General features: G+C 36.2%; 1 protein-coding gene and 1 long non-coding RNA gene across 3 annotated transcripts in view; one reads left to right on the top strand and one right to left on the bottom strand.

The window, feature by feature from the left end:
- LOC132856018 (uncharacterized) overlaps window positions 1–2,863 on the top strand; it is a 4,029-nt gene extending 1,166 nt beyond the window's left edge. The window contains exons 3-4 of the long non-coding RNA XR_009649392.1: window positions 531–655; window positions 2,505–2,863. This is a non-coding gene — a long non-coding RNA (uncharacterized LOC132856018). The remainder of the gene's footprint in view (window positions 1–530; window positions 656–2,504) is intronic.
- hprt1 (hypoxanthine phosphoribosyltransferase 1) lies at window positions 686–8,865 on the bottom strand. Of its 2 annotated transcripts, XM_060885362.1 has the most exons (10): window positions 8,679–8,865; window positions 4,073–4,179; window positions 3,658–3,841; window positions 2,872–2,937; window positions 2,697–2,714; window positions 2,526–2,608; window positions 2,299–2,345; window positions 1,815–1,891; window positions 1,634–1,682; window positions 686–1,545 (listed from the first exon to the last, which is right to left on the bottom strand). In XM_060885362.1, exons 1-9 carry the CDS (start codon window positions 8,706–8,708, stop codon window positions 1,635–1,637), a joined length of 660 nt encoding a protein of 219 aa, XP_060741345.1. In that variant the 5' UTR covers window positions 8,709–8,865; the 3' UTR covers window positions 686–1,545; window position 1,634. The 2 variants fall into 2 exon arrangements, with proteins under 2 accessions (XP_060741345.1, XP_060741344.1); XM_060885361.1 differs by having other exon boundaries at window positions 686–1,682.
- Between the last annotated feature and the right edge of the window lie 4,320 nt (window positions 8,866–13,185).

Raw genomic sequence — 13,185 nt, 5'->3', positions numbered from 1 at the left:
ACATCATGGTTTGTAGTGATAAAGGAGATGCAGATCATGAGGAGCTGCTGGTAAAATTCCAGCATTTTCTCCAGTTGTATTAAACACAATCCTGTTAAGACGATGTCAACGATTCATGTGTGTTCAACTTCAAGTGTACACAAGCTGTGTTACAGCAGTACGTCAGTCCTGGAGTTGGAGTGTCCAGTATTACTGCTCTGCTCCAAGTTCTTTTTGAACAAAGCCTCAACAAAGCCATTAAACATCATGTTTGGTGTGTTATAAATACTATATTGAATTATTTTAATACTGAATAAAGTCCAACTGGAAATATTACAGCTGTGTGGTATATTTGATGGAGTACATTTTTGCTTTTAAACTAAAATGGGTAAATAAAATTTATACTAGAATTACAATTCAACAATAATTAGAACAGTGAACTTATGATAACTGTCCCCTAGCAGCTAATACATAGTTACAGTCACTGGGGTTATGGAGCTTCGTCTGAAATCCAACATATTTGGCAAGTATAATTCCTATGAATTTTCCAGGATCTGGTTGAATGGAGCAGCATTGATTCAGACAGCTCTTAGACCATCTGTGCACCATGTGACATGATATTACCTCCATGACTGTGTGTGAGTGAGAGTGAGTCCATGACGTATTTTAAGAGAAGGTGAGTGTAGAAAGAAATGCTTTTTCACGGTTCAAATGAAACTGTTTAATGTCACATTTTTCAATCAAATGCATTGTTCACAAGCCTTTCTGATACAGAGGTCTGATTACATGTTCTAATGATCTGTTTGCCAGAGCTACTTCAGGACTGGCATGTTAATTGGGCATGTACATCTCAAACCACACATCTAATTAGAATAAATCAATTATACAACCTGGATTGCTTTATGACAATTATATTAATCTACAGTATAAGGCTAAGGTACAAGCTGGTAAATGGTTTTGCTAAAACGGCAAAATACATGTAGAGCATCTCACATTGACTTCATCTCGTAATCAAGTGTTTGTTGAAAATGTATTGGATAGGATAGTTATTGTGGCTATATGACTTAACATATAAGGCACCATAACGTTTTACTTCTTTCACATTAAAAAAAAAAGTAAAATATGCTGAGATATCGTGTAAACTGCAATAAGTAGTCATAAAAAATAAAATACAAGGACAATTATTGTAATAATTATCGCTCAATAATACAGCTGTGCTGCTCAGCTTAAATCACTGGTTATACACATCCTGGCATATACAGTGTAAATGTTTGAGCAGAAACTCATTTTTGTTCAATAAGCAAATATATTAGCTTGATCCCAATCATGATCTTGTTTATTTTGGCTGCAAGCTCTCTTGTGCTGAATAAAGATAATATTTAACATAAAAAAGATCAGGCAATTATTTAAAAATGATACAAAATAAATTAAAGATTATATATATTTCAACACATTCAAACCACAATACATCTGTGAATCAACAGATAAAGGCTAGGGGTCCTCAGTCAGTGAGCTGTAGTGCTTTGAGAGGAACCAGGCCACTCTGCACCCTCCACTCCTAAATTACTAAGCAGATGTGATACAAATAATAATAAAAATAAAAAAGTCATTGATTTAAAAAATTATGCACAGCTAAAATGGAAATGCAGAAAACCTCAAGCTTTGTACTTCTCTTTTCCTGTTTCACTGATGACACAGATATGCTGAAAGGCAGAACAGAACAATGTCAAAACTCTTGACAATGTAAAAATAATTTCATATAGAAAAAAGTAAAAAAAAAACAAACAAACTGGAATAATTACACATATATTGTAATAACTTGTGTTGGAACTTACATTTAAATCTCTAAAGTACTCGTTGTAATCTAGCGCATATCCCACCACAAATTTGTCAGGGACCTCAAATCCTACAACTAAGGGGAAAAAAGTGATAAATGAATAAAAAACACAAGCCATTATTTGTCATGTAAATTAAAATAAGTTGAGCATGTTATCTTGTGTGTGCATACGAAACAAAGTCTATTTATTTACAATCTGTATCAGTGTTGTTCATGCATGTGCAGATATGGTAAAAAAAAAATAAAAAAATTACATTACAATAAAAAGTAAATAAAAATGATCAGGAATGGAAAGAAATTGCAATAAAAAGTAAGGATCTGAGATAAAAGTAAGTTTTGCAATAAAAACTAAAAATACAAAGAGCACTGTTGAGCAACGTATAAATACTAAAACAAAAAGTAAACATTAGAAGACCGCGTTCTCAAAAGGATCGAACAAAAATTTCTGCCAAAGAGGGCAACATCCAAATAAGTCAACTTACAATCAGGTCTGTAGCCAACACTCCTTGGTGTCCTCTTCACAAGTAAACTTTTATAAGAAATAAACAAAAGTGATAAATGACACTTTTTAGAGAGACGTAAAACGACTGACCTGTACAACTGTACAATAAAACAGTGAGCTAAATAAACAAACATTTGTGACTATTTTTACTTTTGTAATTTCACTGTCATTAATCCCATTTTACAGGCTTCCTTATCCTCTTCTTACCTGGCCACCTTGACCATTTTTGGATTGTACTGCTTGAGGAGTTCTAACAAGGTCTGCATTGTTTTCCCAGTATCAATTATATCCTGTAGAACAAAAATTGCATTAACGACAAATACCACAAATGTGATGAGACATCGTAGGGTATTTAATGTACCATAAATTCACTCGTACCTCCACAATCAAGACATTCTTCAGTGACGCATAGAAAGAGGAAAAAAAGTCAGTATTAAATCGTTTTCTACACATAGCGGAGTTCAAACATTTCCTGCACCAACAACTCAATTTCTCCATTTTCACTTGTAATTTTTTTTTTTTTTTTGTAAATCTCTTGCTTTTGCTCACTTACCTTCCCTGTTAGTGTGGACAGATCATCTCCACCAATTACCTTAATCTCACCAGTAGACTGGTCATTCTGTTTAAAATAAATAAAATAATTAATTCATTTTAAATAAAAAATACTGTCACTAATATGCAGGGAAGTGAATTTTGCACTTCAAGTTTCCACACTAGCTGCATGACAGACTTACAGCATGAGCACAAACAATGTGCAGGCTGTAATTGCATAGGAACATGAAGAATTTCCATATGCATCTGTAGTGAATTAGTAACACTGACTACCTGACTAAATACCTAGTCATTTCATACACTTAGTCATTTCATAGGTCTTGTGATTGTGCACATTTAGATGTGAATTTATGTGGGTCTGTAGACAGATACTGAAATCCGGTTGCTGCGTTGTCTGTTAATATGCAAATTGTCTGAATGCATTTTAGCATCAACTTCCTGTGGTGTTCTTTATTTTTAGTTGTGTCGGAAGATTCTTGCCACATACCAGAAAAATGATATAATTTTCAGCCACTTGTAACGTTAACATCAGTGAACTTTAAACCTTTTTTTGTTGCATTTATTCTGCATGTTTTGTTGTGGGATGGGGGAACATATGTTTAAATGCATCTTTTTTTTTTTTTGTGATAATCTCTATCCAAATACAATCTTGGTATGCATGAGGCATGTAAAAAAAAAAAAAGTGTAATTTGTGTCTTCTGCATATGCCAATATGGCAATAGAATACAACACAATATGCCAATAGAAAGGTCAAGTTAAAGAAAGAAAGGTCAAGTTTTTGTTTTACTTGGTAGCTTTTGAGGCGAATAAAGTCCACTGTCATTGGAATGGAGCGATCGCTGTTGCGGTTCAGTGCTTTGATGTAGTCTAGCAGGTCTGCAAAGAACTTGTAGCCCCCTTTGAGCACACAGAGGGCAACAATGTGGTGTCCCCCCATATCCTTCATGATCTCTCTGGCCAGTCGCTCAGTCCTGCAGAGATCAGGGAACAGTTAGGTTTCTGGAATTGGCTTTACTTTCAAAGTCAGGATCGTATCAGTTCTCTGTACTTAGACAACACATTTTACACATGCAAAGGTCATTTACTACTGTTATATATGTAAACTTGTGCTGGTTACTCAACCTTCACATGACTGAGATGTCTTTCTTTAGGTTTAAGAGAAAGCACTAGAGCTAAAGGAATGTTAGATGGTTGCCAAATACCTGTCCATGATTAGGCCATGAGGTATATAGACACGTTCCAGGTCAGAAGCATAGTGCTTCGGTATGCAGAAGAGGTCAAGATCATAACCCTGCTCATCATCTCTGATCTGAAATTCACAAATTATATTTGTGGTTAATAGTGCAGCAGACAGACCTCAATGTTGAGAATGAAGCTCAAACACACAGACATGCACAAATAAGTAGGACAGTGGGTGAAGGGTTCATACGGTTATTAACTCAGTCATTTAGGCTACATAGCAACATACAGAAAACAATCTACACTGTTTCCAAGGAAATTTAAGGAACAGACGACTCAGTGCTATTATAAAAGTGTCAGTACAGATGAAAGACAATTGTGCCAAATAATTTCATCTCAAACAAACTTAGTTTCTACATTATTACTTTTAGAATGTGGTGTAATACTTGGTGGAAAATGTGTTCATTACTAACAATCAAATTTCAGTTTGAAAGATAAAAATGTGTTAAACACAGTCCAATAGTCATAATTATAAATAAACCATACATTAATCAACAGCCAAAGGCAGAATGTCTCATACAAATATGGAAACAGGGACAGATTGTTTGAGTAAACTAAACTGGAAACAAAGCTCCTAGAACAAAACTCTTTATTCCTCACGAGGTAAGAGTTGTGGTCAATGTTAGCTAAGACAGCATCCAATGATCTACGCTTCAAAAATCTACCAGAAACAGCAGACCCCCAGATACACTTGGGATACTCACTTCAACATACTACTTTTTGTGTACACTGATACCAATGCCTGATTCTATTTAGGACAGACGGTAAGTGAATTGGGACACTGCAAATGAGACGGAGCCTTTGACTGCTGGTTGCTAAGGTTGAACAACAACAACAACAAAGTCCCACTCAGTAACAGTGGCACCAATACTGTACATTGGCAGCACCCTTGTGTTCAGAACGTGTTGACTGCTTCTGCACTTTGATCTCTATGTTTAAGCAGAACACAATACCCGCACGGACACTGAGCGCCATGCAAAATCACCAGACCTCAACCCCCTCAGGTTGTTGGAATGACAGGTTTAAGAAACTGACGAAATCTTTACCTGACAGGATTGCTCTGGTTCCTAAGGCCAGAAAATATGGGAAAATGAGGGAGATTGTGAGAAACAGTGTGTGTAAACCTGCAAGAGTGACATGCCGCATCCAGAGATTTCCAATGGTTACAACATTCCCTGGCTGAGATTTTCATAATGCAAATGGGCGAGTTTGCAATTGACTCCTAATTGTGAGATGGCACTCCTAACTTATTCCACTTCCACAAAATACTAAGCAAGCAGTAGTCTTATTTAAACCACAAGACTCATGTAAGGTTAATGACTAATGATTTCTATGCCTTGTTTGTAAGGATCAAGTGAACCAGCTGGCCAAACAGATCAGCATTCAACTGCATCCTCGATTTCTACAGTTCATGCATCATACGATATTACCTCAGGAATAAAACATGGAAACAGTGTTTTTTTTCTTTTTTACCACAGTAAAATTATAATTTGGAATTTACAGGTCATATTTTTTTAACTGTTTATGATTACATTACATTGCTTGTTGTAGAACAACCAAAGGTCAAGCTCTCATTACTTGGTTTAATAAGACAAACAAGTAGAGTCGTCAGTGCTGACAGGGATGCCTCTGCCTAGTCTATCTTGTTACTGCTTTGTTTGCCACAAATACTTTCTACCCCTTGTTACTAATCTGTATGCCACAAGTACACCCACCCATTTAAAAGTATTCAAACAACAGGGCCAATTCTTTAGTTTTGAAATCAAATGAGACCACCCAGTTTTTAGGTGAGCAAAATTATTGGCACATCTTTGGTTGCATATTCCATGCTTTCAATAACTGCATCAAGCTGATGACCCACTGACATCAACAAACTGTTGCATTCTTCTAGTCCAGGTTTGTAGCACAGTTATCTCGTAACCATAAACCCAAATGTATTCAGTATATAACAAGAACAAAAGCATTTGCCTTGCTGTTCTGATACTCTTGAAATGGAATGAAACTTTACTTCAAAACAGTGGAGGAAAGTAGTGAAGAAAAAATTTCAGAAATGTGACCTTAATCATTGATTATTATTATAGTATTATTATAGATTATTATTATAGCACACACATACACAAAACCATCAACCATTTGTTCTTGACATGTCTGACTAAGGAGAATCTCCAACTGAATGACAGATTGAAGGAGATACATGGCCAGATTTACTGACAAGCCGAAAACAAAAAAAAAATTACAAAGAAACTGGAATGTGCATCATCAGACCTGAAGACTGCAAATATTAAGTTTTCCTGCCATTTGAAAGTGTTAAACAATGAATAACAGAAAATTCAATCTATTCTAAGATTACATACTTTGTTAAATAAAATCACTGTGTTAATCTGTTTATTTTTTAGCCTTTTTGAAGAATTATATTGTCATCCAGCAAACCAGTCCCTGTGAATGTGTCAATACCGGACAGATGCAAAAAGCATTTCAGTGCATGTTGTACTCTGTATGTATGTGACAAATAAAATTTGATTGATTTGATTAATATAGAAACGATAACGTGTACTGACCTCTCGGATTTGAGAATTAAATAAAAATTGAAAAAGGCAATCCTCTCAAGTCTTTCTGTGCGATTTATATACAGATAGTTTGTAACATACTGGTAGTTAATGGTAGCCTTAATGTGATCAGCAGATTTTCAACGCAATGTCATCCTAGTAAAATATAACATGCCTATACATTCCTATTTAATGTAAGGCTAATTTTTAAATGGACTGAATGTATTGCATAGTTAGCTAAACGGTTTAAAGATCAATGGTGTCCTATCCCACAAACATGTCCTGTTTCAACATTGCGTTAAATGTTTTGAAAGTGAAATTCCCATGTGAAAACTAGTTTGTGTGCTTGCTATACGAGATGTGGTATCTGAAGTAAAGATGGTTAATATTACCGTACCCTGGTTGGTAGACTCTAAAAATAACTTCCTCACCACTACAGCTAGCACAAAAGCACTATTGAATATACAACAGAAAAACATGTTATTGTTTCAATTATAATTCACAATATGTTTTCCTTATTGGGGAAAAAAAGATACATAAATATTAGCATTAAATAGCTCTAGTGATGTCTGTTAATTTGTCAGATGACCGACACTGCAGAAAGAAATCGCTTTGCTTTAGTTCATGTTTCTCACCACAGTTTCTCTGTTTTCTTTTTGTTTGCACTTTTCTTTGCCAAGTGGAACTTAATATTTTAGGGTCACAGTTATGAAACCTCACACACACAGTCCTTATCTGCAACCTAAAGGTGGCCAACAAAATCATTAAGGGCTTTACAAATGTGCAAATGTTATTCACCCCTCTCAAGGCCTGATTTGTAAATGAATAATTTGGTTGTACATCATCCAACTAGACTCAATAACTGTCAACTATCACTAATATGAGCTAGGTCAAGAAATAAAGAAATAGGATGGAGTTTTCCACATCATATATATATATATATATATAAACAAATTATATATAAACAAATACAGCAAACAAAAATCAAAACAAAAATGAATAAGTCAATCTCACAGACATTAAAGCCCAGTCTGTGGGTTATAAAAAGGCCTACAATTTATGCAGTTAGTATAAATTAGCATGTAGGTCTTTTACAGTCTAATGTTAAACTGGGATTTGGGAGAAAGGGAGCTTTAATTTTTTTCAAGAATTTGAGAATGAGAAGGTCTCACCCCTGAAACAGATAGATATAAGCGCGTCAAGGTTTAATATGAATGACTGTATTTGGGTGTCTGGGTCTTTTTTACAGTGTTCATCAACATTAAACACACACATCAATGTTTGAGATATATATATATATATATATATATATATATATATATATATATATATATATATATATATATATACATACATACATACATACATACATACATACATACATACATACATACATACATACATACATACATACACACACACACACACACACACATACATAATATATATATATATATTTATATTCTTTAAAGCAGCGTAAAAAGAATTTATCAACATTATCACTATCATTATATTCCACTGTAGGACTCACACTGATTTTACATTATAGTGCAGGAGCTCAATTTAACCACGTTTACAGGGTGTAATGTAATGACCTACATAAAGTGTAGTATAATAATAATAATAATAATAATAATGCATTTAATTACATATCGAAATTCAGACTTGTATAGAAACGCCATTTTTCGCATTGGCGGGAGATGTGATCTAATGACTTGAGGTGTGTGTGTGTGTGTGTGAGAGAAGCAGCAGTGTTTAGCCTCCATGTGCTAATCGCGTGCACTGAGGCCCCAAAGCTATGCTATGCTAAATGCTAAACTATACAAACATTCAACACGGAACTTAGACACCTGGAATAATTCAGCTGTTAATGATAATTTTAAGTCTAATATAGTTTCCCCACAGGGTTAAATGTAATATAAAGGTGTGAGATGCCTGAAGCTGTAGTATGACAGGTTATCTAACGGACCTGATAGCAGACATGCTGGGGACAAACAGCACACAGTAACACAGCAGTACATACCACCACACAGGAACTGCTGCTGGACGCCATGGACAAACTTATAACAGTGCCAAATTCACTGCTTATATTCAGTCCACTGTGAGAACGAATCAGTGTTTTCAACCGAATCTTTTAAGCGAACGAATCCTCGTTCACTGCCATGTACTGACTTGTATTTTATTCGTGGACAAAGCCCCGCCCTGGATTAAATCACGTGACTGCTCTGGCAGCTCTTTCCTCCGCGTCCTGTAGAGAACAGGCTGAGCTGGAGCAGGTTACCGGTTACACGATCTTACCTGATTAACTGGATGGATGGATAGAACTTTATTGTCATTGCATAGTACAGGTACACAGCATCTAAAAAAAAAAATCTATCTATCAATTAAAAAAAAACAAAAAAACAAAAAAAAAAAAAACACCCACACACACGTTTAGGCACCCCTGACAATTTCCTCAACTTTAACCAGATTCCCAGTACCAGCACTGGCCACAGTCTCACAGAGTGATGGAACCTCCACCAAATTTTACTGTGGGTAGCAAGTGTTTCTTTGAATGCTGTGTTCTTTTGCCGCCATGCATAACGCCCCTTGTTATGGCCAAATAACTCAATCTTTGTTTCATCACTCCACAGCACCTTATTCCAAAATGAAGCTGGCTTGTCCAAATGTGCATTTGCATATCTCATGCGACTAGGTTTATGGCATGTGTGCAGAAAAGGCTTCTTTCGCATCACTCTCCTGTACAGCTTCACCATGTGCAAAGTGTTCTGAATTGAACGATGCACAGTGACACCATCTGCAGCAAGTTGATGTTGTAGGTCTTTGGTGGTGGTCTGTGGGCTGTTTTTGACCGGTCTCACCATCCTTTGCCTCTCCAATATTTTACGTGGGCTGCCACTTCTGGCCTTAATGAGAACTGTGCCTGAAGTCTTTTGACCTTCCATTTCCTCACAGTGGCCACTGACAGCTTATATCTCTGCGATAATTTTTTGTAGCCTTCCCCTAAACCATAATGTTGAACAATCTTTGTTTTCAGGTCATTTGAGAGTTGTTCTGAGGCCTCCATGTTGCCACTCTTCAGAGGAGAGTCAAAGAGAACAACAACTTGAAATTGGTCACCTTAAATACCTTTTCTCATGATTGGATGCACCTGTCTATGAAGTTCAAGGCTTAATGAGCCACCAAACCAATTGTGTGTTCCAATTAATCAGTGCTAAGTAGTTACAGGTATTCAAATCACCAAAATGGCAAGGGTGCCTAAATTTATGCACCTGTCTAATTTCCCTTTGATGCATATTGCACATTTTCTGTGGATCCAATAAACCTCATTTCACTACTGAAATATTTCTGTGTCCTTCATTTATTTGATAGATCAAAATGAAATTGCTGATCCAAACACCCAAATATTTATTCATGGAAATTCTCAGGGGTTCCTAAACCTTTGCATACGACTCTAGGTATATATGTGTACAGCATGTAATATATATAGGTGTGTGTACAGCATGTAATATAAATAGGTATATATGTAAACAAATGTACGGTGAATAAATATAAAGGCTAGAGCAGTGCAGAGATGTTTGGACATTGTTGAAAAGTACAAGTAAATGGTTCTAAGGCTATATATATATATATATACACACATACACATAAATAAAATAGTGAAGATGTATGTAAGGCACAATATGTGTAGAGAATGAGGAGTATAAACAATACAATATGCAATATGTACATTATATGTATGATTGGAGCTATTGGTTTTGAACAAAATGAGCAAATGGATGAGGATCTGCGTTCATTCACTTTTTCCAAAGCACTAAGACGAGTGTTGTTTTATACTTGTTTTGTTCATAAGCTACAATACATGACTGAATGATTGTTGGCTATTTTTTAAAATAATGCAGTATTGAAAACTACTTCAAACATGTATGTAAACATTCTTATCCTCATTCGTGACCACTCTGTGACTCAAATGTTATTCTTGTAAATAAATTCACTAGATCTTTTCTTTGTGGACTGGGCATGTCATTATTTAATTAATGATTGTATTGAGTCAATAAATCAATAATGAAAAAATATGATCCAAAAACACACATCCATCTGCGCCACCTACTGGTAAAATGTAGTAACTTATGGTAAGTAAACAAATCGGTGAACGAATCTAGACGGTTATTTTAGGTGAACGGATTGGATTTGAGATTTGATTTCATGGAATAAATCAAAATAATTCTGCAGTAGGGTCGTAGATAAAGACACAAACAGGACTGGACCCAATAACATCTATTATCTTTTTACAATGGTGACTGTCATTATTGTATATGTACATGTACATGTTTATTATTTAGTTTTTAAAGTTGAAGTGTTGGGAGCAAGAAAAATGGGCAGGCGTAAAGATCTGAGTTAGTTTGACAAGGACCAAATTGTGATGGCTGCACGACTTGGTCAGAGCATCTCCAAAATGGCAGGTCTTTTAGAGGTGTACCTGGTATGTAGAGGTTAGTTCCAAAGGTGGACAACCGGTGAAGTGGACACAGAGTCATGATGAGACAGATGAGTTATTGTGGCACAAATTACTGAAAAAGTTAATGTTAGCTATCATAGAAAAGTGTCAGAACATAGTGCACCACAGCTTGCTGTTTATGAGGCTGTGTAGCCACAGACTGGTCAGAGTGCGCATTCTGACTCATGTCCACTGCTAAGTGCACCTACAGTGGCAACATGAGCATCAAAACTGGACCATGGGGCAAGTGACTGCGAGTAACCCATAACCACATGGGTGGCCAAGTGACTGCGAGTTACTTATCTGGAGAAGAGATAGGACCAGGATGCACTACAGGGAGAAGCCAAGCCAGTGGAGGCAGTGTGATGTTCTAGGCAATGTACTGCTGGGAAACCTTGGGTCCTGGTATTTATTTAGATGTTACTTTGACATGTATCACCTACCTAAACATTGTTGCAAATGAAGTACAGTCCTTCATGGCAACAGTATTCCTGAACTGTAGTGGCCTATTTCAGCAAGATAACGTGCCCTGCCATACTGCAACATTTTTTATGGTTTGATGAACTGAAGAAGAGTTCAATGTGTTGACTTAGCCTCCAGAATCCCCAGCTCAGTGGTAAGCATCTGTGGGATATGCTGGACAAACAAGACTGATCCATGGAAGCCCCACCTTAAAACTAACAGGACTAGACTAGCAAAGGTCTTGTGTTGTCCATGACTTGAAGGTGCCATGTTCTAAGTTTAATACATCTAGATTTTTTTAGAAGTCTTATCTTCTTTTGATCTCAACCCAAATGTCTTCAGTGTCTAGCAATAAATAAATAAATAAAAATAAAATGCCCATGCCGTTTCAGTAATTTCAGAGGGAACAAGACATGATTTAGTAAAATGATTAATTCTTCTGTATATTCCAACCCCCGGTCCCTTACAGCCAAGAAGTCAAATCAACCATGTTCACTGGTTACCACTCTGGCCCTGGAATCTTCTCCATCCTATACTTTTTTTTTCTTGCTCAAACTCACTTGATCAACAAATCACACATGTATCTCTTTGGATAGGCTTTCCACTATCCAGCATCTGTTCTGTTTTATCTCTATGACAGATGAACAGTTGGTTTGAGATTAACACGGTTGTATACAGTCTGAATTGTAGCTACATAATGGGCATAGCAAGAAACACTTTGCAGCCTCACCTTCAGGTATCCTGGATTAAACTACAGGTCACTCAGAGTAATCTAGTAGCAGACAGATGCAAAGCATACATAAAGGCAGTTTACAGACACCCACAGACATGCCATACATGTTGCAGTAGTATACAGTATATGAGGGCTTTCCCCTGACTAGCAGTCCCCAGAGAAACATTTGTATTTTAGGAATCAGACAATGTACTTGAGCTACCTGTTGAGCAGCTTTAAACAGAAGAACATATATGATTTGCACACGGGGCTTTCCGGAGTGTTTTAGTCCTCATATCATTCCGCTGGGCCGAGTCACAGTCACCTTCGTTGAATGTGCCAAATCGATTTGTCCATTTGGATGCCAGTGTGATGCATAAGGTGGTTTGATTAATTTGTTTGCATTTCTAGTTGTTGCAGTAATTAATAATTATTTAACAGCATGGAGTTATTATAGCATAGTGGTAAAAAATGAGAACGGCAAAACTGGTAATACAGATCACGCTCAGGGGAAATTAACAAGAAGGTTGTCGGCCCCTTTTCTTAGAGGCTAGTTTCAGGTCTTTTGTGTTTTTATCTGTTAACGTTACCTTTAACAAAAGTGTGTCTAAAACTGCTAACAAAGAAGCTGCTAGACTCCATATTGTATTAGTTCAGACTTCTCTATTATTTTAAAAACCTCTTGATTTAATTTTATTTGAAGTACTTGTGTCTTGCCCCAAAAGCTATTTGCACAGTATAGCTGTTGCTGGTGTTTATGGAGATGAAACAGAAGTGTATTTCACCCAGATCCTTTTTTTGGGTGACAGAATTTTTTTGCCAGTCAAAAACATGAACAAACCCAAAATCTCTTGTGAA

The sequence above is a fragment of the Tachysurus vachellii genome, chromosome 13 (assembly GCF_030014155.1).
Source record: "Tachysurus vachellii isolate PV-2020 chromosome 13, HZAU_Pvac_v1, whole genome shotgun sequence".
Taxonomy (NCBI): Eukaryota; Metazoa; Chordata; class Actinopteri; order Siluriformes; family Bagridae; genus Tachysurus; species Tachysurus vachellii.
Note: the sequence above shows the minus strand (reverse complement) of the source record. Positions and strands in the feature narration are given on the sequence as shown.